At 42.0% G+C, this 24,174-nt stretch overlaps 2 protein-coding genes across 4 annotated transcripts in view; one reads left to right on the plus strand and one right to left on the minus strand.

The window, feature by feature from the left end:
- The window catches only part of LOC139472282 (CDP-diacylglycerol--inositol 3-phosphatidyltransferase-like), a 57,740-nt gene that overhangs the window by 28,439 nt on the left and 5,127 nt on the right, over positions 1–24,174 (minus strand). The gene's annotated exons all lie outside the window — the stretch shown is intronic.
- Positions 1–24,174, plus strand: part of LOC139472281 (serine-rich adhesin for platelets-like) — an 80,514-nt gene that overhangs the window by 15,051 nt on the left and 41,289 nt on the right. For all 3 annotated transcript variants that reach the window (XM_071254706.1, XM_071254708.1, XM_071254707.1), the window contains exon 2: positions 6,737–7,715. In XM_071254706.1, coding sequence (XP_071110807.1) covers positions 6,737–7,715 — 979 coding nt within the window. The remainder of the gene's footprint in view (positions 1–6,736; positions 7,716–24,174) is intronic.

Here is a 24,174-nt window from a genome sequence, read left to right on the forward strand (position 1 = left end):
AACTTGAAGAGACAAAGTAGACACAATTGATGGAGAACAACTTCTTTAATATTATTTTTATACCATTTATGGCCTTTCGTAATAGATCCTTATACCGTTGTCATTTTTAAATATTGCTTGACAATGGTATAATAATCAATTTCATATCATTGTACATTAAAAAAGTTTTTTGGGTGTTTTTTTTAATTAATTGTATTCAATTTCCAAATATATGTAAACAAATATATAAAGTGGGCTCTATTAAAGATGTTATCCATAAATTGTGTCTACTTTGTCATCTGTCAACGTCCAAGAAATGCCTATCAAATAATTCAACTTAAGAGAGCTTCACATTTTCAAAAGTTGAGTTCTTTTTTGGCGTAAACTTGAATCAAATAATCAGATCATGAAATCAAATAGTGCCAGATGATACCAATAAACTAATTAAGAAGACAACCATTGGTGGATTTTTCAGAATATATGATTATCTACATTAGGAAGAATCCATTATTAACAGAACAGATGTCTCCAAGCAACAGGTGTTCCTCATGTTTCAAAGTTATTGACTGCACCAGCGTTGTTAATGAGCTTGCCCTTCTAAACTTACACTACTGGTGTACTTGTCAATACATGTGGAATACACCTTGGATCTGGCAGTTGGTTAAACCAGCAGTACTCCAGTATGTTCAGTAGATAATTAGTTAGTTGGTAATTAGTAAGGAACCGAGAACCTCATTTGTAAGGACTTCTGCTTTCTGGACAAATGTTTTAGTAACATCTACATGTGTGCAAAGGATTTATCTCTATGACCAATTCTTTGAATGGCATTTAAAAGTGATACACATAAGGAAGAGAGTTTATGGATGTCAACTTCTTTATTACGTTTCGGAGTATGTACTTACTCCTTCATTCACCAGATGATGGAGTAAGTATATGCCACGAAACGTTGTGTTCCTCATATAGTCATTATAAAGAAGTAACATCCATAAATTCTCTTGCTTCTATGACCAATGTTAACAATGCAGTCTGGGCCAAAACCGTTTGAGACTACTAACCCAACCCAGGGGCGGTCGGGTAGCCTAGTGGTTAAAGCGTTCGCTCGTCACGCCGAAGACCCAGGTTCGATTCCCAACATGGGTACAATTTGTGAAGCCCATTTCTGGTGTCCCCTGCCGTGATATTGCTGGTATATTGCTAAAAGCGGCGTAAAACCATACTCACTCACTCACTAACCCAACCCTGGCTCCCAACCATCATTTTCAGTAGATTTTAGTGTTATGTGGACTATTATTTCCTGATCTTACTGGACCAAACAGAATTTTACTAGACTCAAGCTTCAGGCTTCAGGCTTCAACTGTATAAGCACAGGCTGACAATGATTCGTTATATCAGGATATTTGTTAATTAAGATCAATGCTGTGAGAACTGTATATTATCTGAGTCGCCAAGACCCATTTTCACAAAGCCATCTTAGCACTATTACTGTTGTAAGTGGGGCACGAGTGGCCCAATGGTCTAAGGCGCCGCGATTTGCTGTGCAGAGTTGCGTCCCTTGGGCACACCAGAAACCTATGATTGTGGGTTCAAATCCTGGTTCACCCCCATTAGGTTTCTAGGTTTGTCAGCACCATACCCGTGCTCGTGGGTTTCACCAAAGTGGTGCATCACTTCAGGCTTTCCTTCCACATTAAGCTGACATGCCGCGATATAACTGGAATACTGTTAAAAGCGGCGTTTAACCCAACTCACTCACTCACTACTGTTGTAAGAACAGTAAACTATGGTTATAACGAACTCAAAGGAACTACTAATTTTAGTTTGTTATAACCGTAGTTCGTCATATGCATATATACAACATAACTACAGCAAATATATCCGTCAGTTCGTTATAAGCGTGTTCGTTATAATCGTAGTTTACTGTAATTGGAATTATAAAGCACCACAATTGCTTTTTACATGTTCGTTCGTTATAACCGTAGTTTACTGTAATTGGAATTATAAAGCACCACAATTGCTTTTTACAATTGGGTCCTTGCTCCTACTAGATTTCTGGTAACCCGTGTTCAAAATACTATTCCTCACCATAATTTATTATTTGATTTAAAGGGTCCCTAGTTTGATAAGACATTCTTCTATAGGTCTGTATCAATCTGAAACCCTGATCCATATATCAGACTGAAAGCAGAGCTGCCTTCCGTGACTCCTCAGGTATTTTCATAGCAGCTTGCAGAATCTAGGAATATACAGACATGTTAGGCTTTGACATATGGGAACGAGAGATCTGGGCATTGTAGACAGGGAAGGGTGCTCATCACCCCCAAAGGTGAAGGTGTGTCCTTGAATATTCAGTAATAGCAAGCTCTTTTTGGATTCTCTGGCAAAATAGGTCCCCAGTGCCCCATACTTGTTCCAGGAGCCAGTCATTATAGGTATCAGCTGGTTATAATTTGCTGATTGTGTACCTTAACAGTGTGTGTTGTTATTAGTGCTATCATCTTAGTGGTTTCTGGCCAGTGTCTGAAATAACCCCCTACCCGTGGCTGGTAACTTTTCTGTAGGGCTGCAGGAATTTTCCTCCACCTGCCCGACTGTCTGGCAGATGATTTTAAGACTACTTACGTATTCAGTTTTATTATGATTCCTTGTAGATTCTCAAGTAATTGTTTGCATTATTTCAACTGAATCAAGATGCTATTTGTCTCTTATATTTATTGCGTGTTTTCAATATTTATTATGTCTGAAGGGAACTTTGACGATGGGCAGGCCGCACTTATTGGTCACCTGTCCGACTATCTTGTTGGGTTTTTAAATTATTTCAAACACTAGGTCTGACTCACTTATTTACAGATGTAGCTATCAAGTGTCATATACTCCCCATTCCATTTTTATAAATACCCTGGACCCATATGCTGCTACATCAATGGTTAGGAAGTGACATTTTTTTCATGGCCATACTATTAGTATTTTTGCTCAGATTTTCTTTCTCTTGTTAGTTAAAGTTGATTGGAGGACTATTTTGGGCGTCCCATATTCAAAGTGTTGGTGGTAAATGAAGGCAGTCTTTTTCATTATTGAATCGGGGCGGGTAGCCTAGTGGTTAAAGCATTCGCTCCTCACGCCGAAGACCCGGGTTCGATTCCCGACATGGGTACTATGTGTGAAGCCCATTTCTGGTGTCCCCCGCCGTGATATTGATGGAATATTGCTAAAAGCAGCATAAAGCCATACTCACTCACTCACTCACTCATTATTGAATCGAGATGTAATACACTGGATTATCGAGGATCTAATACTGCTGACTGTGGCTAAACATCATACAGTCATTGTAAGAACTGGTGGACTCAAATTCTTGTGTACACAATGTCATCAATATTACTTGATATACAATGCTGTGTGGTAACACTGTTAACGTCAGAATCCATTTTGAAACAGACACGATAACCCAATGGGCTATGGATATCAGTGTCGCTGGATAGTTGACACAGTTGTATACTCTGAATGGCAAGGATTTCCAGTGTGTGAAGTAAGTACGTGCTGATAGCCCTTGGCTACTTAATTTTCTTTCTAACTTGTTAAGATTAAATCAAACTTGCCCAACTGGCTAACTTAATTTATGTCTAGTGAGCTGTAATATTGTAATTAAAGTGTGAAATATGAAAGTTCGAAATGGGAATTTCCAGTAAGAATGGTCGGTAGCTAGATTTTAAATGGCTGATTTCTGATTTGCTGCTAATAGCTGTAAAACTGCTGATGCGATGTAATGCAATATTTATTCATTCATTTGGTTGTGTAAAATAAAATTGGCTACTCAAATCTAAAATTGGCTAGTAAAAACATATTGAGCTGTCTTGCTGGTTAGTATTTCACACACATTGCTGTTGACCTCTATCCATGAAAGTTTTGACCACTTGCACAATCACCCAAGCAATTTGTGTTCTTTTAAGGTATCCCAATTGCTTCAGGCAAATCTATATATTATTACCTTTTTTGTGTGTGTGTTATTGCACTTGTTAGTCTGACCAGGCTGAAAATACTTTTGCTTTCCAAATAAAAACCTTTGATAAGTAAAAATCAAAAAAGAAATTTAGTTCATGTAATGTTACATTGCAATGATAAAACAATCAAAGAAAATCAAAATCTCTTTGTTGAACTGGATGCAGACCTGATGTGCAGTGAAAGTTTCCGGTTGGGAGATCAGAGCATGAGGCCCCACAGAGGTGGTGTCAGTCAGAGTTACCTCCCTTCAGCCAGTCAGCCAGTTGGACGCTTATTGATATGAGTGGGGTTCATATTGTGATAGTCATTGTCCCTTGGCAAGCTTTCTGTTGCAATACTATATCAATACTGTATGGCCATGTGATAACACCTTGGCCTTTCTACTGCTTCTGTGTAGAATATGAATTGCTCTATATGGAGCTGGATGTTTATTGTCGGACAAAATTTTTTTTTACTAAAATACTCATTTGGTCATGTGACCTGTGTGCAGTGAATTTTACCATGTTTACATACCCTCGTAGGTGGCATAAGAGTCATCCCCAAATGTAATGTTCAAGAAGAATGACCTTGTTAATAATCATGATAAATAAAATTGTATTATTAACAACATTTGAATAGAAGGATTTATCAATATGTTAAAGGATTTGCGTTACGTTTTATTGGTTATGAATGTCAAAACATTGTCATCAGTATTAACATTATTGACAGTGCCATTGATTGAATGCCCTATATGAGATACCTGTCTGTTAGTGCTGTGATAGTTGATAAACATGATAAGGTCATGATGATGCAATACAGGGGATGTGACACCTGCAGGAGTGGCCTCCTTGATGTATGGACATCTGGCTGCTGCATACATCAGTGTATTGCCAATACCCCAGTATACTTCAGTATGGATTTGTTGACATGGTATTTCCGGTGTTACGTGCTCACGGTACTGTCTTTCCATGGGGGAAAAACCATCAAAACTCATTAATTCGTGTATAATGCGCACCCTCTTCTACACAGCTGTGAAAAATAAGTGTGCACTATACTCAAGAAAATAAGGTAGTTACTACCCATTAGGAAATATGTAATGATATTCATGATATGAAATGGTGCTATTACCAATAATAAACTGTTATATTGACAACTTGCTTCTCCTTGGTACATGTTTATCAAATAGTATGGAAATTTTGATAAATAGATATGATAGAGTTCAAATCCCATATATGGGCAACCATTTCTGAAGTCAAGATTGAAATTATTATTGTATGTATCATCAATGTATCGTATCAACACCCATGGTACAGCATGTATAGTGTGATACATCACAACTTGCTGGGGAGTATAGTGTTCAAGATTAGGGGGGAACCTGGATGTTTGCTCCAACATTGTTTGAATTTAGGGACGCCCGATAAAAGTTGTAGCTCACCTGACTGCCTATCCCTCTATAGGATAGAGCGTGTGCAGGGAGAGCTGAAGGGTCAGTTGTTCGATGGTACTTACTCTTGTCCTACCTGGTGGTCAGTATTAAGAAATTTAGAAGTGCATACATGAAATGGTCATTCAGTGGTGATGTATTTTATATAGGTTTCATAGTTGTGTTTTGGACCGTAAGTTTGCAGTGTTTTAGTGACTGTTTTTTGGTCATCTTCTATATTTTTGCCCGCCAGTTTACATATATATATCAGTTATGATAGTGAGGTTACAATGATACATTTCATGATAGTGGGGTCACAATATGATAAATTTCATAATAGTCACAATATGATACATTTCATGATTGTGAGGTCACAATGTGATGCATTTCATGATTGTGAGGTCACAGTGTGATATATTTCATGATTGTGAGGTCACAATGTGATATTTTTCATGATTGTGAGGTCGCAATGTGATATGTTTCATGATTGTGAGGTCACAATGAGATGCATGTCATGATTGTGAGGTCACAATGTGATTGTATCATGGCTCATGCTACCAGCCACTCATTGGTCTGGCCGAGACTCAAATGTATATGGCGGTGGGTTAGCCTCGGGGTTATAGGTTTCCCTCATCTTACCAAAGACCCGGGTTCGATTCTCCACCCTGATACATTGATTTGGTGTTGTCATGCATCATGATATAGGTCTGTATGTATAGTGTATTGTATCGAAGGCCACATTGTAGTACATCGTAGTGTTGGTGTATTGTTTTCCCTTTAATAATTGGATTGTATAATTTTGAGTTGATATGGCTGGTTTTTGTAGATCTCATTCATGTTGAAAATAGCAACCAAAATTAACAGTATTTAGGTAATGGTGTTCAACCCGTGAAGATTCGGGTTATAATAGATCTTCAGCAACCCATGCTTGCCATAAGAGGTGACTATGCATGTTGTAAGAGGCAACTAATGGGATCGGGTTGTCAGGCTCGCTGACTTGTTGATGCATGTCATCTTATCTCAATCACTGCATTGTCTGATCCAGACTCGATTATTTACATATAGCTGGAATACTGCTGAGCATGGCTAAAAACAAACAAACATGATATTGTATCTGTGCTCAAATCCCAGACTCACCCAAATTATGATCCATGGTCTGACAACACCATACCCATGCTGGATTTTTTAGTGAGCTTTCTTCCCACTTTAAATACATTGTGTGACATTGCTAAAATAGTAATGTTAAATCCAATTCTTTTTCTGTCTCTAACATTTTTTAGCTATGCATTCATAACTGTCGTCTTGACTATTGGTTACTTTGTTGGAATAATGTCTAAACAAATTCTATCTTCTTTGCAGTTGGACAAGATAAAGGAACGAGCACGTCGGATAGCCGAGCTCCCACAAGACAAGTTTAATGTATTGGTTTTAAGCGCCCGTGAGTTCAGTCTTGCACAAAGTCGGCCCAAGATGAGTAGTTTAGAAGCCACCAGCGGGCCTGGCTCGGATGATTGGAGTGGAGAAGATGAAGATGATGGCGGCACAGAGGGAAATAAGCGTAGCTACAGCCACACAAACTTCATGTTGGGTAGTCACGTGAAAGGAGAGGATGCTGAACGAGACTCAGGCCTACCTTCATCAGGTAAGGGTGCCGAAAGCTGGTGCGACTTTGAAGGAAGTGATTCCGAGAGGGGTGTCTACGACTACTTTCCAACCGAAGAAAGCATCAAGAAAAGTGATGCTGTGAAGATCAGTCATACAGTCAATCCAGATTTCGATGAAGTTATCGATGTTGAATCCGACAAGAGCTCCATTGAGTCTCCCCGTAGTGATGCCTCTAGTACAAACGAATATAACGTGACCAGCCCTCTGGAGGAAGATGGTATTGAGATGAAGACCTTTAGCCATCACGAAATCCCACAGGGGGGCATCCACAAGGCCTTGTATGGCAAGGGGGATCATATTCCGTATACCGTCTTGCAGAACGAGAGCGATGATGAGGAGTACTGTCACACGGAACAGCAGAGAAGGTTCATGAGCTCAGACTGCACTATGACAAGAGGTACTAGAAGTGTTGATGACCAGGTCAGCTTCCCTTTCAATAGGAACAATCGCTATTCTAGCTACTCGCGAACTCCAGAAGAGGCAGAAAGTGGGGGTTTCCAGAAAAATGGCACTTTCTTGAGCCGCAAGCCTCCGTTTGGTTATGGAGAAGAACAGCTGACGAATGTTGGTGGGTCAATCGCTCGTCTCCTGCCAGGAAACATGTCACAAGGTGCAGACATCGGGGAGGATGGAAGGAAGAAGAAAGGCACAAAGAAAAAGAAAGGAACAAAAGGTATGTACAATTTTCCTTTATTTCTAGAATATTTAGCTCCCATTTCATTACAATGTTTTAGATCTGTAGAACTTCACAATTTTCATAAAGGTGTCATGGGTGGTCCAAGTGTGGTCCAGGTGTGCCCCAAGTGTGGTCCAGGTGTCACCCAAGTGTGGTCCAGGTGTGCCCCAAGTGTGGTCCAGGTGTGCCCCAAGTGTTGTCCAGGTGTGACCCAGGTGTGGTCCAGGTGTGACCCAGGTGTGGTCCAGGTGTGCCCCAAGTGTGGTCCAGGTGTGACCCAAGTGTGGTCCAGGTGTGCCCCAAGTGTGGTCCAGGTGTGACCCAAGTGTGGTCCAGGTGTGGCCCAAGTGTTGTCCAGGTGTGCCCCAAGTGTGGTCCAGGTGTGCCCCAAGTGTGGTCCAGGTGTGACCCAAGTGTGGTCCAGGTGTGGCCCAAGTGTTGTCCAGGTGTGCCCCAAGTGTGGTCCAGGTGTGCCCCAAGTGTGGTCCAGGTGTGCCCCAAGTGTGGTCCAGGTGTGCCCCAAGTGTGGTCCAGGTGTGCCCCAGGTGTGGTCCAGGTGTGCCCCAAGTGTGGTCCAGGTGTGACCCAGGTGTTGTCCAGGTGTGACCCAAGTGTGGTCCAGGTGTGCCCCAAGTGTGGTCCAGGTGTGACCCAGGTGTGGCCCAAGTGTTGCCCAGGTGTGCCCCAAGTGTGGTCCAGGTGTGCCCCAAGTGTGGTCCAGGTGTGCCCCAAGTGTGGTCCAGGTGTGACCCAGGTGTGGCCCAAGTGTTGTCCAGGTGTGCCCCAAGTGTGGTCCAGGTGTGCTCCAGGTGTGGTCCAGGTGTGCCCCAGGTGTGGTCCAGGTGTGCCCCAAGTGTGGTCCAGGTGTGACCCAGGTGTGGCCCAGGTGTGGCCCAAGTGTTGTCCAGGTGTGACCCAAGTGTGGTCCAGGTGTGCCCCAAGTGTTGTCCAGGTGTGCCCCAAGTGTGGTCCAGGTGTGCTCCAGGTGTGGTCCAGGTGTGACCCAAGTGTGGTCCAGGTGTGCCCCAAGTGTGGTCCAGGTGTCACCCAAGTGTGGTCCAGGTGTGCCCCAAGTGTGGTCCAGGTGTGCCCCAAGTGTTGTCCAGGTGTGACCCAGGTGTGGTCCAGGTGTGACCCAGGTGTGGTCCAGGTGTGCCCCAAGTGTGGTCCAGGTGTGACCCAAGTGTGGTCCAGGTGTGCCCCAAGTGTGCCCCAAGTGTGGTCCAGGTGTGACCCAAGTGTGGTCCAGGTGTGGCCCAAGTGTTGTCCAGGTGTGCCCCAAGTGTGGTCCAGGTGTGCCCCAAGTGTGGTCCAGGTGTGACCCAAGTGTGGTCCAGGTGTGGCCCAAGTGTTGTCCAGGTGTGCCCCAAGTGTGGTCCAGGTGTGCCCCAAGTGTGGTCCAGGTGTGCCCCAAGTGTGGTCCAGGTGTGCCCCAAGTGTGGTCCAGGTGTGCCCCAGGTGTGGTCCAGGTGTGCCCCAAGTGTGGTCCAGGTGTGACCCAGGTGTTGTCCAGGTGTGACCCAAGTGTGGTCCAGGTGTGCCCCAAGTGTGGTCCAGGTGTGACCCAGGTGTGGCCCAAGTGTTGCCCAGGTGTGCCCCAAGTGTGGTCCAGGTGTGCCCCAAGTGTGGTCCAGGTGTGCCCCAAGTGTGGTCCAGGTGTGACCCAGGTGTGGCCCAAGTGTTGTCCAGGTGTGCCCCAAGTGTGGTCCAGGTGTGCTCCAGGTGTGCCCCAGGTGTGGTCCAGGTGTGCCCCAAGTGTGGTCCAGGTGTGACCCAGGTGTGGCCCAGGTGTGGCCCAAGTGTTGTCCAGGTGTGACCCAAGTGTGGTCCAGGTGTGCCCCAAGTGTTGTCCAGGTGTGCCCCAAGTGTGGTCCAGGTGTGCTCCAGGTGTGGTCCAGGTGTGACCCAAGTGTGGTCCAGGTGTGCCCCAGGTGTGACCCAGGTGTGGCCCAAGTGTTGTCCAGGTGTGACCCAAGTGTGGTCCAGGTGTGCCCCAAGTGTTGTCCAGGTGTGCCCCAAGTGTGACCCAGGTGTGACCCAGGTGTGGTCCAGGTGTGACCCAAGTGTGGTCCAGGTGTGGTCCAGGTGTGGCCCAAGTGTTGTCCAGGTGTGACCCAAGTGTGGTCCAGGTGTGCCCCAGGTGTGGTCCAGGTGTGACCCAGGTGTGGCCCAAGTGTTGTCCAGGTGTGACCCAAGTGTGGACCAGGTGTGCCCCAGGTGTGGTCCAGGTGTGCCCCAAGTGAGGTCCAGGTGTGCCCCAAGTGAGGTCCAGGTGTGCCCCAAGTGTGCCCCAAGTGTGCCTCAAGTGAGGTCCAGGTGTGGCCCAAGTGTTGCCCAGGTGTGACCCAAGTGAGGTCCAGGTGTGACCCAAGTGTGGTTCAAGTGTGGCCCAAGTGTGGTCCAAGTGTGGCCCAAGTGTGGTCCAAGTGTGGTCCAAATGTGGTCCGAGTGTGGTCAAAGTGTGGCCCAAGTGTGGTCCAGGCTGTGTGCTGAAGTTGTATCCCTGTGTTGCCAGGACCACATTTGTTCAGGCAACGTGAGCACTACGACTATCGTAGCTGCCATACTTTATCATAGACTTATAATAGTCATAGCTCTTAGATCTGTCCCCAAGAGCTGCTTGTTGTGAGTTTGAAAACCAGATTGGTAGGCTGGTGAAAGCTCAACCTGAACATTTTAGAAAAATATGCTTAGGAATGAAGAAAGTTTTAGGGGATATTTTGTGTAGTGGATACTGAGCACACAATTTTGTATTTCATATATAACAATACTTCATGATTCCAATCTTGTTTTGTTAGTATACTTCAAAGATTTTCCTCAACTTGTGAATTTTTTTATCAGCTTATTGTAATTGTTAAACTTAGGCCTTAGTAGTTAGTACCTTTTGGGCATGTATCTTGAGTTATGTATTATGAGATTCTGCTTTGTACACTCTTGCTGGGTGAAGTGTATATCTATCTGAGAGTTGACGTCTATTAGGGATAGTAACTCCATTCTTACCTGGAAAGTAACCACCACGGGAATTGGATGATGAGTGGTATGGATTGCAGGGTTTCAGATTTATACACTTTCTAGGACATTCACTGATCATCGCTGAAAATGTCCTGAAGATAGTTTCAAATGTGGTAAATATATCTACAGAAGGATGTCATCAAAAGTTGATGAAAGACTACAGAAATTGTCCTAATGCAGTTTCTTGCGGGCACATTCCCTGTGATAGTCAGTGGTTATTCGTCTACCCACTAAAATGCAATCACTGCCATAACCTGATTCATGTCATCTTAGGCAAATTACATGGATCAGTGCTAATGCCTTCAAGCAATGGTTTGTCTGATCCAAGTCAGAACTCACTTAGGTTGACAATATGGAGCTGATGCTCCTGATGACTGGATTTTGCCTTGTTCAAGTCAGACATTCAACTAACCCGTGTAATACTTTTTGTGCCATGTGTTTAGTACATACCAATTTTAATATGCCGTTTAGACAGGTCCATACTTGATTATATGCTATACCAACTGTTTTTGGTTTAATACAACCAGTTAATGGAACACCCCTGTTATGATTCATGATGATCATTCTCTGAACTGCCATTATAAAACCTCTTAATTTATGTGGGGCAGAGTTACCTCCCTTCCCCTGTTATTGCACTAACATGTGGAGACAACAGCTTCTAAATATTACATCAAATCCATAGCTTTTCTTCATTTGTATATTATTGCTGCAAAAGAACATTTCAGAAATGACTTTTTCGTGACTTCTGAAAAAGAAATGGAAATTGCCATTACTTAATTTGAAAAAATATCAGCTGCTTGCTGGTACTGCCATAAACTGTCTTCTTTATGTTGCTCCCTGGCTGATTTATTGTGAATTATGATTTTACTGGAAAGGAGTGATTGTGCAGTTACTTTCTCATTGGGAAGACGAAGAGGCAGATTATTAGAAACTGATCGTATTTCAGCAAATGTTCGGTATCCTGTGTTTGAAGATTGTACTTTGTGTCTGCGTAAGGCATGATAAATTATGAAAATGGTATTTACCTGATTTACGTGAAGATATCTCTAGGTTTTCCAGTTTTCTGTCAAGGTCATATTGAAGTAATAACGATTGCCATGATTACTGATTATCTGGTTGAATAACTGGCCTACCAAATAATTGGCCAGCCAAGGTCATATTCCATCACACTGAAATACAAGTTAAATATTCTTCCTGCCCATGCGCATGATGTGTGTTTGACCATTTGTTTGCGTGCGTGCGTGCGTGCGTGCATGCATGCGGATGTATGTATGTGTCTGTCTGTGTCTATCATGGTCTATATATATACCCCTAGAACTGAAAAAAATCTTAGCAGTATTGACTTGCTTGAATAGTTTGTATCAGGATCTGTATGAGTTGATGAAGTGAAAATGAGGATATTTAAAATTGTTGACATTCTTGACAAGTATGTGTGTGACTGTATGACCTGTCGCCCACTAACCACTGATGTGGAGTTCTTGCTGGCCCAGCTTCTATTCCTGATAGACCAAAGTAGGGTATGGCTTGAAATAAAACAAACAAGAAAGGGTTATTTGATGATGTCTTGGTATGGCTATCATAGTTACGTTTGGGACCTTTAACTCCGGTTCGGGCACAATAACATTTATTCAACTAAACTACACAAAATACCAACTAGTTTAACAGTTGGTTGCTGATGCAAGGCAAACAATATCTTGGCAAACTTTGCAGCATGCAATCTGACAGATAAGCATGAGAAACTCCCAACCCAAAATGTTGTACTTGCAAGGAAAACAAGTTAACATGTTATAGATTATGGATGGTATAGGAAATGTTGCAAAAGTTCATATCGTCCCTCGGCATTTTGAGATAAGCAAACACAGAGTCTGATCGCCAATCACCAAGGACCCCAATTCCTCAGGGAAAGCTTTGGGTTGCGTGGGTGCTGGAAAAACTCACATAAGTTCCAGCTGCGTGAGCAGCCAGCCCGACCGGAAGTTAAACTTATGTTACTACGCAACATATACCTTAAGTTTTCAGTGTTTCAGCGACTGTTATCAGCCTAGTAACGTTTTGAGAACTTTTGTAAATTTTTTGTTCAAGTCCAATTTTCAAGTGAATACTTTCTTTTGCCTGTCAGCTCTTATGTTTTTGTGAGTGTTACTGAATATCTGACTTGTACCGCGAGCTTGTAACCAGCAAGCATGGGTACCAGCAAGAATAGGTAGGTTGGTAGGTTCGTTGTTTTATGCTGCACTCAGCAATATTCCAGCTATATGACGGCGGTCTGTAAATAATTGAGTCCTGACCAGACAATCCAGTGATTGATATCATGAGTATCGATCCACGCAATTGGGATCGATGACATGCTTCAACCAAGTCAGAGAGCCTGACCACCCGATCTCGTTAGTCACCTCTTACAACAAGCATTGCCGCCTTTTACGGCATGCATGGGTTGCTGAAGACCTATTCTACCCCGAACCTTCACGGGACGCATAGGTAGGAGATGGCCAGAAATTCTACCTGTATCTTAAAATTGTCTTTCAAACCAGAAATGGGCCAGGAAACCAGTATTGATCGATATGTCTCATATTTGAATTTTGTTTCTCTCCCTATCTCACAATGGCATGCTTCTTACTGTTTCTGAGGCAAAATGTTGTGTTTAACATGTTTAAAAAATGAAGTTAGGGACAGTAGACTCAAGTTTTTTGCACAGACTCGCGCAAATTATTTCTAAGTATTATTTCTTACCATTAGGATCCGATTGCAAATAACTGCAAGAGACAGGTGTTTTGTATATGGCTCAAAATAATTGATATATACCACCCAGGAAGATATTTAATTAATAATCAACTGATGATATGCTAAGGACATGCTCCTCAATTATTACGCCAGTTTCTTTGCTGCTTTTGTAGTCAGTTGGTCAATAAATCAACAAGTACCCCAGGGTCTATTAATATGAATCATCTGTGTATCAACTTTCAGCAGTTTTCCAATGTTGAGTCTGATGAATATTGTTTGAACAGTGTGCATGTGAGTGGCTGGTGAAGTAAATGTTGACAGTTAGGGAATATTCCAATAGGGAAATGAACAGCGTTGCTAATGTACAATAATGGATCTATATGTTAATACACTCCCTCCCTCCCTCCCTGCCCTGCCCGCACCACCTACTGGTTCTAACTTATCAGCTCTAGCCTGTCAGTCAGTCAGTCAGTCCCATGGAATGGCGTGGTAGCAGGAGATGGGGACCAGAACTCAGATCAATGGAGGAATGGCTGTGTGCAGAATGCCAGGCTATGGGAAAATGTGCAGTCTGAGATAAGGTCTTGCAAGGTGCTGCACCCTCCTCGTGGTAGAAAGGCCCTCTATGCAGAAAATCTGATGCCAACTTTTATGTGTGGGTAATGAGTTGAAAATATTTTCGTCATCAACCTGTGCTTGTTTTCATGGCAAGGCAGGGCACAGTCAGTTTCTATTGATTTCTGGATGCCAGTTCAATTACTTCACATGCAAATCATCGCTCCCTGGCATTTCTCCCATCCTTTAGGAGTCCACGCCAGATTCCTTGTCTCAGAGTTGTTTTCTGCAGAAGACGACAGGTCTGAAAACCTCGGTGGTCATGTTCGTAGTCATGGAGTCTCTGATGTGCTACAAGTAATGTCCACTGCAGTTCTATAGGCTGTAGGAAGTGCTTCGTCGAGTTATTGGAACGTTCAAGGTTACAATGACCAAGTCCGGTCAACAGTAGTCGAGCTGTGTAGGCCATATGGTATGGTGCTAACTCCTGTTGGTTCATCAGCCTAGAGCTATGGAATGCAAGCTTGTGTATTAGTATCTAAATATTTACATATTGTGAAGTAGCTCTTGATGGCCAGAGACTTTTCAGTTTTCGTCTTGATGAAATGAGTTTATGATGAATTGATTATTGCTGACTTGGGACCAGAGCGTGATAATGATTTTGGAATCCAATGATCAATGAAACCTCCATATTGGATGGGAACTTCAGCTATTGATGGAAGTCCTTTATGAATTCAGGAACTGTCTGTCATTTGTCACCAGGGAAGATTGTAGGACCAGACAAAGACATTAACTTGTGCGGTCTAGTGAGATATTAACTCAGTTTTGTCAGTTTTCAATTCCGTGAGCTGGGATTTGAGATTGTGTGTATAGTATATAGCATTAGGTCTATTTGACTTTATTCACTTGACTTGGCCCTGTCTGGGGCAAGTGTGATTGTGTGGCTATATCTAGACTGCATTGAACACTAGCCATTTGCCGCAGAAGGACCTTGGTACTGGTCCAACCTGTTGGACACATGCGAAGAAAGCCGAACTGCCGTGGTCTATCTCCTGCAAGTTGTTAGACATGCTGAATTATGCATTTATATAGGAAGAGGATTGTGCAATATGTGTTAGTTGTGATGTGTAGACTTCGATGAGAGAGGACGGTGTGATGCCGGCCGACACAGGCGGGAAGGCTAAATGCAGCTGGAGATCGAAAGAGTCAGCAGCTACTGTATCAAATACTCTCTAACTCGCAGACCCAACACCCTTGGTAAGTCTGATATACTCTCTTACTCCCAGACCCTACACCTCAGTAGACCCAACTAGGGTTGGTATGGGTAACTTGGGAATTGGGTCGGGTGGGTACTGAGTGAAAAAAAAAAAAGGACCTGGACCTGGACCCGTGGTTGGTCACATGACATATTCTTTAATGATAAAAATTAACCATTACTAACGTTCATATTTGTTTTCAGACAATGCACACATTATTTTTGTTATATGTTAAAATAAACATAAAGCTTGAGTCTACTTCAGTGTATGCATGATCAGATCCTTTTGTATGTGTAGCTATATACGTTTTGCCAGGGCTCAGGTAAAACAATTCCCAATGTGACATTTTGTACTTGACACTAAATGCTGACATTGGGTACCCGGGTAGGGTCATGTGATAGGGGGTCAGGTACCTTGGTAGGGTCATGTGATAGGGGGTCAGGTACCTTGGTAGGGTCATGTGATAGGGGGTCAGGTACCTGGGTAGGGTCATGTGATAGGGGGTCAGGTACCCGGGTAGGGTCATGTGATAGGGGGTCAGGTACCAAGGTAGGGTCATGTAATAGGGGGTTAGGTACCCGGGTAGTGTTTTGTGATAGGGGGTCGGGTACACGGGTAGGGTCATGTGATAGGGGGTCAGTTACCCAGGTAGGGTCATGTGATAGGGGGTCAGGTACCCGGGTAGGGTCATGTAATAGGGGGTCAGGTACCCGGGTAAGGTCAAGTAATAGGGGGATCAGGTACCCGGGTAGGGTCATGTAATAGGGGGTCAGGTACCCTGGTAAGGTCATGTGATAGGGGGTCAGGTACCTTGGTAGGGTCATGTAATAGGGGGATCAGGTACCCGGGTAGGGTCATGTAATAGGGGGTCAGGTACCCTGGTAAGGTCATGTAATAGGGGGTCAGGTATCCAGATGGTAAATTTGGACTTGTCCCAGTCCTGACCTAATATCCTTGTTAGATGTTTTTATTCTCTAATTTGTCGATCCAAAATCCCAAAGACCCAGATTATAAGTAGTAAGTTTCACTGTCAAACTTGCAGACCCAAACCCCTTGCTAAATCTTTATATAATGTGGTCAGCTATTGAAGCATTATTTATCAACTTGCATGTTCAAATATGATGATATTAAACAAATTACGGACAAGTGAATTTAAGGCCCTAGACTAACATCTAGTCTCTGTAATGAGCCTATCGTACAGAAAAAACAACAACACTTGTTAAGTTATATTTATAAAAATTTAATAAAAAGGAGCCCAGAGACTCTCTTCATTTTCAGATACTGAAGAAATCTAGACTTGCCAAACATTGTAGACTTGCGTGGGCTGTATTTGATATATTTGTATTTGATATATTTGTATTAGGGTCTGTAAGACAGACTTCATAAGGCCCCATCAGTGGTTGTTAGCGTTTGGCAGACAAAGAATGACATCAACATCTAAACCTACCTGCATACATGTCGGAAAACTTCGTCATTAATTCTTTCTCAGGTGCAGTGTAAAAACTGCTTTTGACAAGCAGACAAGTATTATTTTGTAATTTAATGATGCAACACTTGTATGTGTTTGCATAATGTCTTTTTGACCGAGATTAATTTGATCCCAAGCCGTATTCATTGACCAAGTTTCTTATCTCCTGTTTGTTTACCTGAAGCAACACGATGTAGCATTTAACTGCGCATAATGCTAAAAAAAAGATTTCCAATGTACTGCATTCCCAAAAGGGGGATGCACGTTTTGCTTGAGTGCACACTATAGTTAAAATGCACACTATAGTTAAAATATGGAAAATATGGTAATATAAACTAGATATTTGTCCACAAGCTAACATCGAAACACGTAGTCAATGTTAAAAGCTTTTTATCTTTAAACAGAGGACAGTGATTGTTTTTGAAGACAGTTTACAAGAGGACATTTTCATGATTTTGTCAACTTTTAATCATGTGTTAATAGGACATTCTTCTGTCATTAATTAATTTGAATAAAACACTTAGGACATTTTGGATGATGGGAAGTCTATGTGCAAGTAAAAAAACTGATTTTAATCCATGTAGGATAATAAGCGTAACAAACCGTGAATGGGACAGCCCTTGAAAGTGACCTTGATAACAATTTGACCTAGATTTCCCTACACTCAGTATCATCAGTGACTTCCAGGTTATCTGCAGACTTGAACAGTTTGGATAATGCAGTCAGCAACCTAGGTTTGTCAGAACTTTGGGTTGTTCCAATATTTGCTGAGGGGTGTCAAGTCCAGTTGGCACCATACCTGGTTTGATGCTGACACAGGGGGCACGGGTGGCCCAGTCGTCAAAGTTGCGCCACAAACCTATGATTGTGGGTTCGAATCCCGGTTCGCCCCAATTATGTTTCTAGGTTTGTCAGCACCATACCCGTGCTCATGGGTTTCACCGAAGTGGTAAACGTCTGTGACCTGCATCACTTCGGGCTTTCCTCCCACATTAATCTGACACACCGTGATTTAACTGGAATAATGTTAAAAGCGGTGTTAAACCCAACTCACTCACTCACTCACTGATGCTGACACCACTGACTGTTGGTTTGCCTCGTCCAGTACTGCATGATGTGGTTGTACTACAGCCTGAACCAAGCACACCTGTCAGCTACACCTGATGCATTTGTTGTTTATATTTTACCTGATTTGGATGTCACTGCTATTACCACTTGGTTTAGACATGCATAAAAATTCTGAACTGTTCACAATCAGAAATCAGAAATACAAAAAACAGCAGGGTGGACCTTAACACTAGCCCACTTGCCAGGGTCAGGTACAAATTCTTGTGGGCTAATACAAATTTCCGAATTGCCTCATTGTTTTAACAGGGCATTTTATCTTTACCTGGGCTAGTAAAGCTTTTGAGTTTAGTTCTAACCCATAACAAGTATTGCTACGATTGCTATAATCACAAGACTCACTATCATGATATGATATGTAAAATTAATCTAGTGGCCCCTAGTTATCAAAATAGGCTCCAGCAATATTCAAATAGGAGCCACTTGGCTTCCAAAGGAAGACAGGTGCTTGTAGATGCAGCTGTCTCTTCCTCATCGTTGCTCAGTGTGGTTCCGAATACAAAAGGCAGCACTTTTTTCCTTAGTGTTGAGTAGTCTTATTTGAATCTTGTGATCAGACTGTGATTGCGTGTCGTTGTGCCCCGACGGCAGGAAGCGTTACTCATCTTACTGGTTTGCCTGTTCCAGACTCGATTATCTACTGGGCACATGACAAACTTGAAATATTGGTGTCAGCAGGGTTAGCCAGATTCAGTAGCTCCATCACTGTTGGAAGCTGTACCTGGAACACATGATACATGTTGTATGTTTGTATTTCCTGTCATGTAGATGTGATGATACCTCAGGTTAGTTTGTATATATATGATGAGGTATGCCACTGTCACAGGTAATCTGTCATATGATGAAACCCTCACAGATAAAATGTCATATGCTTAGAATACATGAAATCTAGAGCATACCTCATTCAGTGTAGCACTGCTTCAGATTGCCGGGACACCCAGCTCAGTGACCCCTTGACCAAGCTATGTGATTCCGTTTCCAATGGCTTATCTTGGCTTATCTTGCAGGGATTTATCTAGAATTGTGAGAAGGCTGCTATTCTGACCCAAGTCTGCAGCAAATGTCAGGCCCTATAAGGAAGAATCTTTTATGCTTGGTATTGCATAATTGCAATGTTACTGTACAATGTTTTAAGACCTCTGAACATGCTTAAGTGTTGGTTGCCAAGGTTTGTTCTTGGTTTGGAATCCTTGATAAATCCCTGTGTTACCTCAACAATTTCACAGAATAAGAGGGATTTGATGTTATCCATGTTAATATGAAGCTCTGGTGTAGTTTGTTGTTTAATACCGCTTTTAGCAATATTCCAACTATGTGACGGCAGTCTATAAGTAATTGAATCTGGACCAGGCAATCCAGTGATTGATTGACATCATGAGCATCGATCCACACAACTGGTATACAATGACATGCATCAACCAAGTCAGCAAGCCTGACCACCCAATCCCGTTAGTCGCCTCTTACATCAAGCATAGTTGCCTTTTACGTCAAGCATGGGTTGCTGAAGACCTATTCTACATCAGTTCTTCACGGGTCAGCTCTGGTGTAGATAAGCTAGGGTGTAGATAAGATAGGCAGCAAAATTTTGGTTAAGCTAAAATCTTCTCTGTGGAGATTCAGTATTAAATATGGTAGCCAACAGCCTGTGTATGTCTTGAGCATGTGAGTGGCAATTTTGTGTGTTAAAGATCAGGTAGTTAGACTCAGTGACTTGGTGGATTGTGTGCCAATGTACCCTGATGGTGTGGATTGCTCATAACATCAATCACTGGTTTTCTGGTCCAGAGTCAGTTATTTACAAGCTGTTGACTTGCAACTGGAATCTCAACAAACAAACGTCTTGAGACAGTAGTAATTCATGTTACTGATGGTTTGAATGGCAAATTTTGGAGGGGGTGAGCTGTATTTCTTTGGTTGTTTGCATACACAGTTACAGCAGGTAATTGTCAAAGTTCAGTGTTGTAATGTCAACACATCAATTAGGCCGGCAGACTGCTTCCATGATGAAGGTTGCTGATCAACAGCTAACTAAACAAAGAACAGTTGGGCTGTAGACCACATGTTGGCCTGTTGATTGGAGTTCCCACCTTGTCTTGTGAAGCCATTGATGTCCTGGGACCCTCGAGGTTTGTCCTATAGAATTTGAACAGAGTAGCAAATAATAGCCTGTCCCGACATCCTTGTAGGGTTAATTCCGCCAGGAACGGGTGAAATACAAAGTTGAACAAATCCTGTGGATTGTCGCATTGTTTTCTTCCAATTAGTAATACATATCCCCATGATGTTTAAGTTTACAAAAAGTAAAATACCCTATTTCAAGTTCCCAGTTATCATGGTACAGTAGAACATGGATATATCGAACTACAAGGGACCAGAAAAATCAGTTCGTTATATCTGTTGTTCGTTATATACCTTTTAGCTTGGAAACGTCTGCCATCTTGGATAAAATAAAACACAATGCACCTAATTGCAGCATTGGCTTGTATAAGCAGTGATCCTTTCTTAGCATTCAATTGATAACATTTCATAACATCCATTTAAGTTGAACAAGGTTGATCCGTCACCGCTGATTGCATGCAGCCAATTGTTAGTGACACTTGACACTGAGTGAGATTCCTCAGTTCGCTATACACATCACTAATTAGTAGTAGATGGGCTTGTCGGTGATCAGATATCATTTCGCTGTATCCATTAGTTCGCTGTAGAGAGTTCGTTATATACGTAAATTTTATATGATATTATATGGGAGATAAATCTGGATTGTTTAACAGTTTCTTGTATCCGTTTGTTCGCTATATCCGTGTTCTACTGTACTAGACAACACAAAAAGATATGCATCATCAATTTTTGATTCCATAGAATTTGGGACTGGCAACCGTTGACAAGGACTGGAAAGATAAGCCAGTCGTGTGGTATGGGGGATGTTTATTTCAAGTCTGCAACCAATATTTGAATCTATTGATTCCCTAAATCTTTAACTTTTAACATTAGGACAATGACAATGACCTCTTGACTTTCCTACGTCATTTTGTTTCAAGTTCAAGGTCTACCTTATGACTAACTATTGGACCAATATATATTGTAGAATGTACAAGTTATTTAACCAGTTTATATGGTAAAATCTAATATCTCTCCTGTTATCAGACTCCACAAACAGTGTTAAACTGTACTTCTATACCTACTGGTTGGGATTAAAACTAAAAGAACTTTAATGAATTTCATGAATATGAACAATAATTAATAATAAACTACTATTATCATAATTGTTCATGTTTAGAAATAACATGATTGATGCATGTCAGAATTATAAAGGGAGACACCCACTTTCCTTTTCCTATTTGTGGTAATTCAATCCAAATACTGCGCTGTCTGAATGGAGAGAAAATCAATTCATTTGCTCATGGTCAGGATAAGTAATGCAGTTTCGTAAATACCACTGTGCTAAATCAAAGACAACACACAGGCATTATTGCTTTGTATCGCCCAGGCAGGATTGATTCTAGCCTGTCGTCTTCTTCCTCCAGCTTAATCTAGCGTTGCGTTTGACTGAACTGCTGAGTAGGTCCTGTAAAGATGTTCCAACTTCCAATACATTGCATGGTCACAGATGTGGATGTGACTGTTTTGTCGACCTGTTCTCTCAGCCAATGAGAAACCAGCCACTCCACTGGAAGCTTGGTCCCAGCAGTCGTTGCTTGGTTGAGTGGATGAACTGACCGACGTGTGGACATTGTGGATGTCAGTGACAGATTTGGATGTAATGGAACTGTACCGAATAGTTCGCCCAGAACTCGTCAATCTCTGTATATGGAAATCAGGTTTTCTGTCGTTCCTTCGAGGGAGAATCGCCATTAGTTACATGTAATGTCACAGATGAGTGTTTGGGACTTTCCACGATTACAGATAATATATTGACTAATTGTTTCAGCAGCTGTACGTACGATGCACTGTTTTGGTCAGGTATGTTTAAACATGCTGTGTCATCAAATTAGTGGCTGAAGTTCAAGTTAGCTCCAGTTTCAGCCTGTGATATTAAAATCAATACTGTTGTCCACATGGTGTAGAGTTGGTATCCTTTCCCATACTCCTGATTTCTTTGTCAATGGAAGAGATATACTTGATAATCTTGGTTTTCAATCAAAGCTTTAAAGAAGGAATGTCCTCGACGGTGTCCATGACCTTGATATGCCCATTGTGACAATATCCAACCAGTTCATAAGTGAAACACATGCATCGTCATTGTGCGCCATTAATTTGGATTGTCTGAAAATTTCAGGTTTTTTCAGTCTCCATTTCCCAAACATAATTTGAAATTGAAATGAAAGATGTCTTATTTTTAATGACCTTTCCAATGGGGTTATTAATTTTGCAGCCATCTTGTCGGTCTTCATTTCTGTTGTTTTATTTGCAGGGGTTCATTCTCTGAGATTGAATTTTGCTGTAATTTTAATGACAGGGCTACAACAGCTTGATCAGTTGTTGCTATCTGCACAGGTGACCTAGTTTTGACCCTTTGGTGGTAAGATGTAACTATTCATTGTGTAGATTTGCATCCCTGGCCATGCCCATCCTTTATCATCCAGGGTATCATCTCATTATGATGTATGCCCTGGACCCATTTGCCTGAACTTCGTTTTGAGTCTGGTTTAAATGACACGATGATAAGAATGGAATCCTGTTCAAATTACTCTGTTCTTTCATGATCTTAACATGCAGTATTATCACAAGCACTTTTCCAGCTTTTTCATGCTATCGCAAATACTACCAGAATGTCATGTACCGGTAGCATAACCCTCTCTTACATTCCTCGGTAAAACACTTTTTCCAGATAAAATAATCATTTATAGCAGTCTTGTAGTTAGTTTAAATACATCAAGGGCTCTTCGGATAAGGCTTCAATTTTTAATGTAGATCTATGCCAAATTCGCATTCAGAAGAATCATTTTTATTGGTTGTTGGTTTCAAAACCCATGAGCTCAAGTTGGTGATAAGAGACAAGGAGCTGGTGACTTCCAAAACGGAGCTATGGTCGCGAATGAGTCTAGGTCTTGATCCTGATAGAATGGAGATAGCATACACTGGATTACAGACTAGGGTCCATGCCAGGATCCACAGGGTATATGTTCACATTCCAGATTTGCATGTGCAAGTCTGTGCTGAGTGCACTGTGCAGAGGTGTGTCCCTTAATCGTGCAAAGATCCTGCTTAGTTTGGGTTCAGATCGTAGATTTGCTCGGATTATCATGATTACTATCCTTAGTCACCACACCTGTGCTGGTGCTTCTGCAGTGGAAATCGATCGGCATCACCTGGTGCTTTCATCCCACATTTATGTCATGATGTTATGAAATACATATCAAAGCAACCTTGAACCGAGATTTCATGTGTCTTAGATATGGAAACCTATTTACACTAGCTACACATTCAAGCATTCATGAGTGGTGGTTTAGTCTGGAGGTTTGAACATCAGCTTGCCACATAGAAAACCTGGTTTGATTCCTTGCATCGGTAGATTTCCTGCCATGATACTAATAAAAACTTCGGGAAATAATATGAAGCCTCCCTCAACCAGTCACTTGCCTACTATGAAGATTCAGGGTAGAATATGTCCCCAACAACTTATGCTTATCATAACAGCATCGGGTTGTCAGGCTAGGTTACCGTATTCGACGTAATAAGCGCCCAGGGTGCTCTCCAAATTAGAAATAGGGGGCTCTTATTAGAATATTATTTTGGTGGGAAAAACAGAGTTGAAAGATAAATTTTGTGGTTTATGCTGACAGCCTGAAATGTTTATGTACGACAGATATATTTTTCCAGAATTTAATTGCTCATAATTAAGGGTGCATATAACACACAAATGCGTATTATACACTGATAAATAAGTCTTGTGTACATTGATCAATCGGAAGGGGTGCTAATTGGGATTGTTCAGTAGCCAATATGTTACCAATTATCCCCGTGGATCCTTATTAGAGCGGGGCGCTTATTACGTCAAATACAGTACTTAGTTGATGCATATTTTCGTATCCCATTTACATAGATTGATTCTCATGTTGTCATTGACTGGATTGTCCAGACTTGATTATTTACAGTCTGCCCTCATATAGCTGCAACGTTTGCTGAGTGCAGCGTTAACAACAAACAAATGAACAAAACTTGCTTTCTATGTATGTAAGACTTAAGCTAGATCACGGGATCATGGCATCCTTGATGTTTTTTCCTATTAGTTTCTATTTGGCCAAGGACCCTAAATATTAATTATATTAAGGTAATGACAATGACACCTTGATTTTCATCCTTAATTTAATACACTGAA

This window comes from Haliotis cracherodii, unplaced genomic scaffold (assembly GCF_022045235.1).
Source record: "Haliotis cracherodii isolate W230 unplaced genomic scaffold, xgHalCrac1.p SCAF_24, whole genome shotgun sequence".
Lineage (NCBI taxonomy): Eukaryota > Metazoa > Mollusca > Gastropoda > Lepetellida > Haliotidae > Haliotis > Haliotis cracherodii.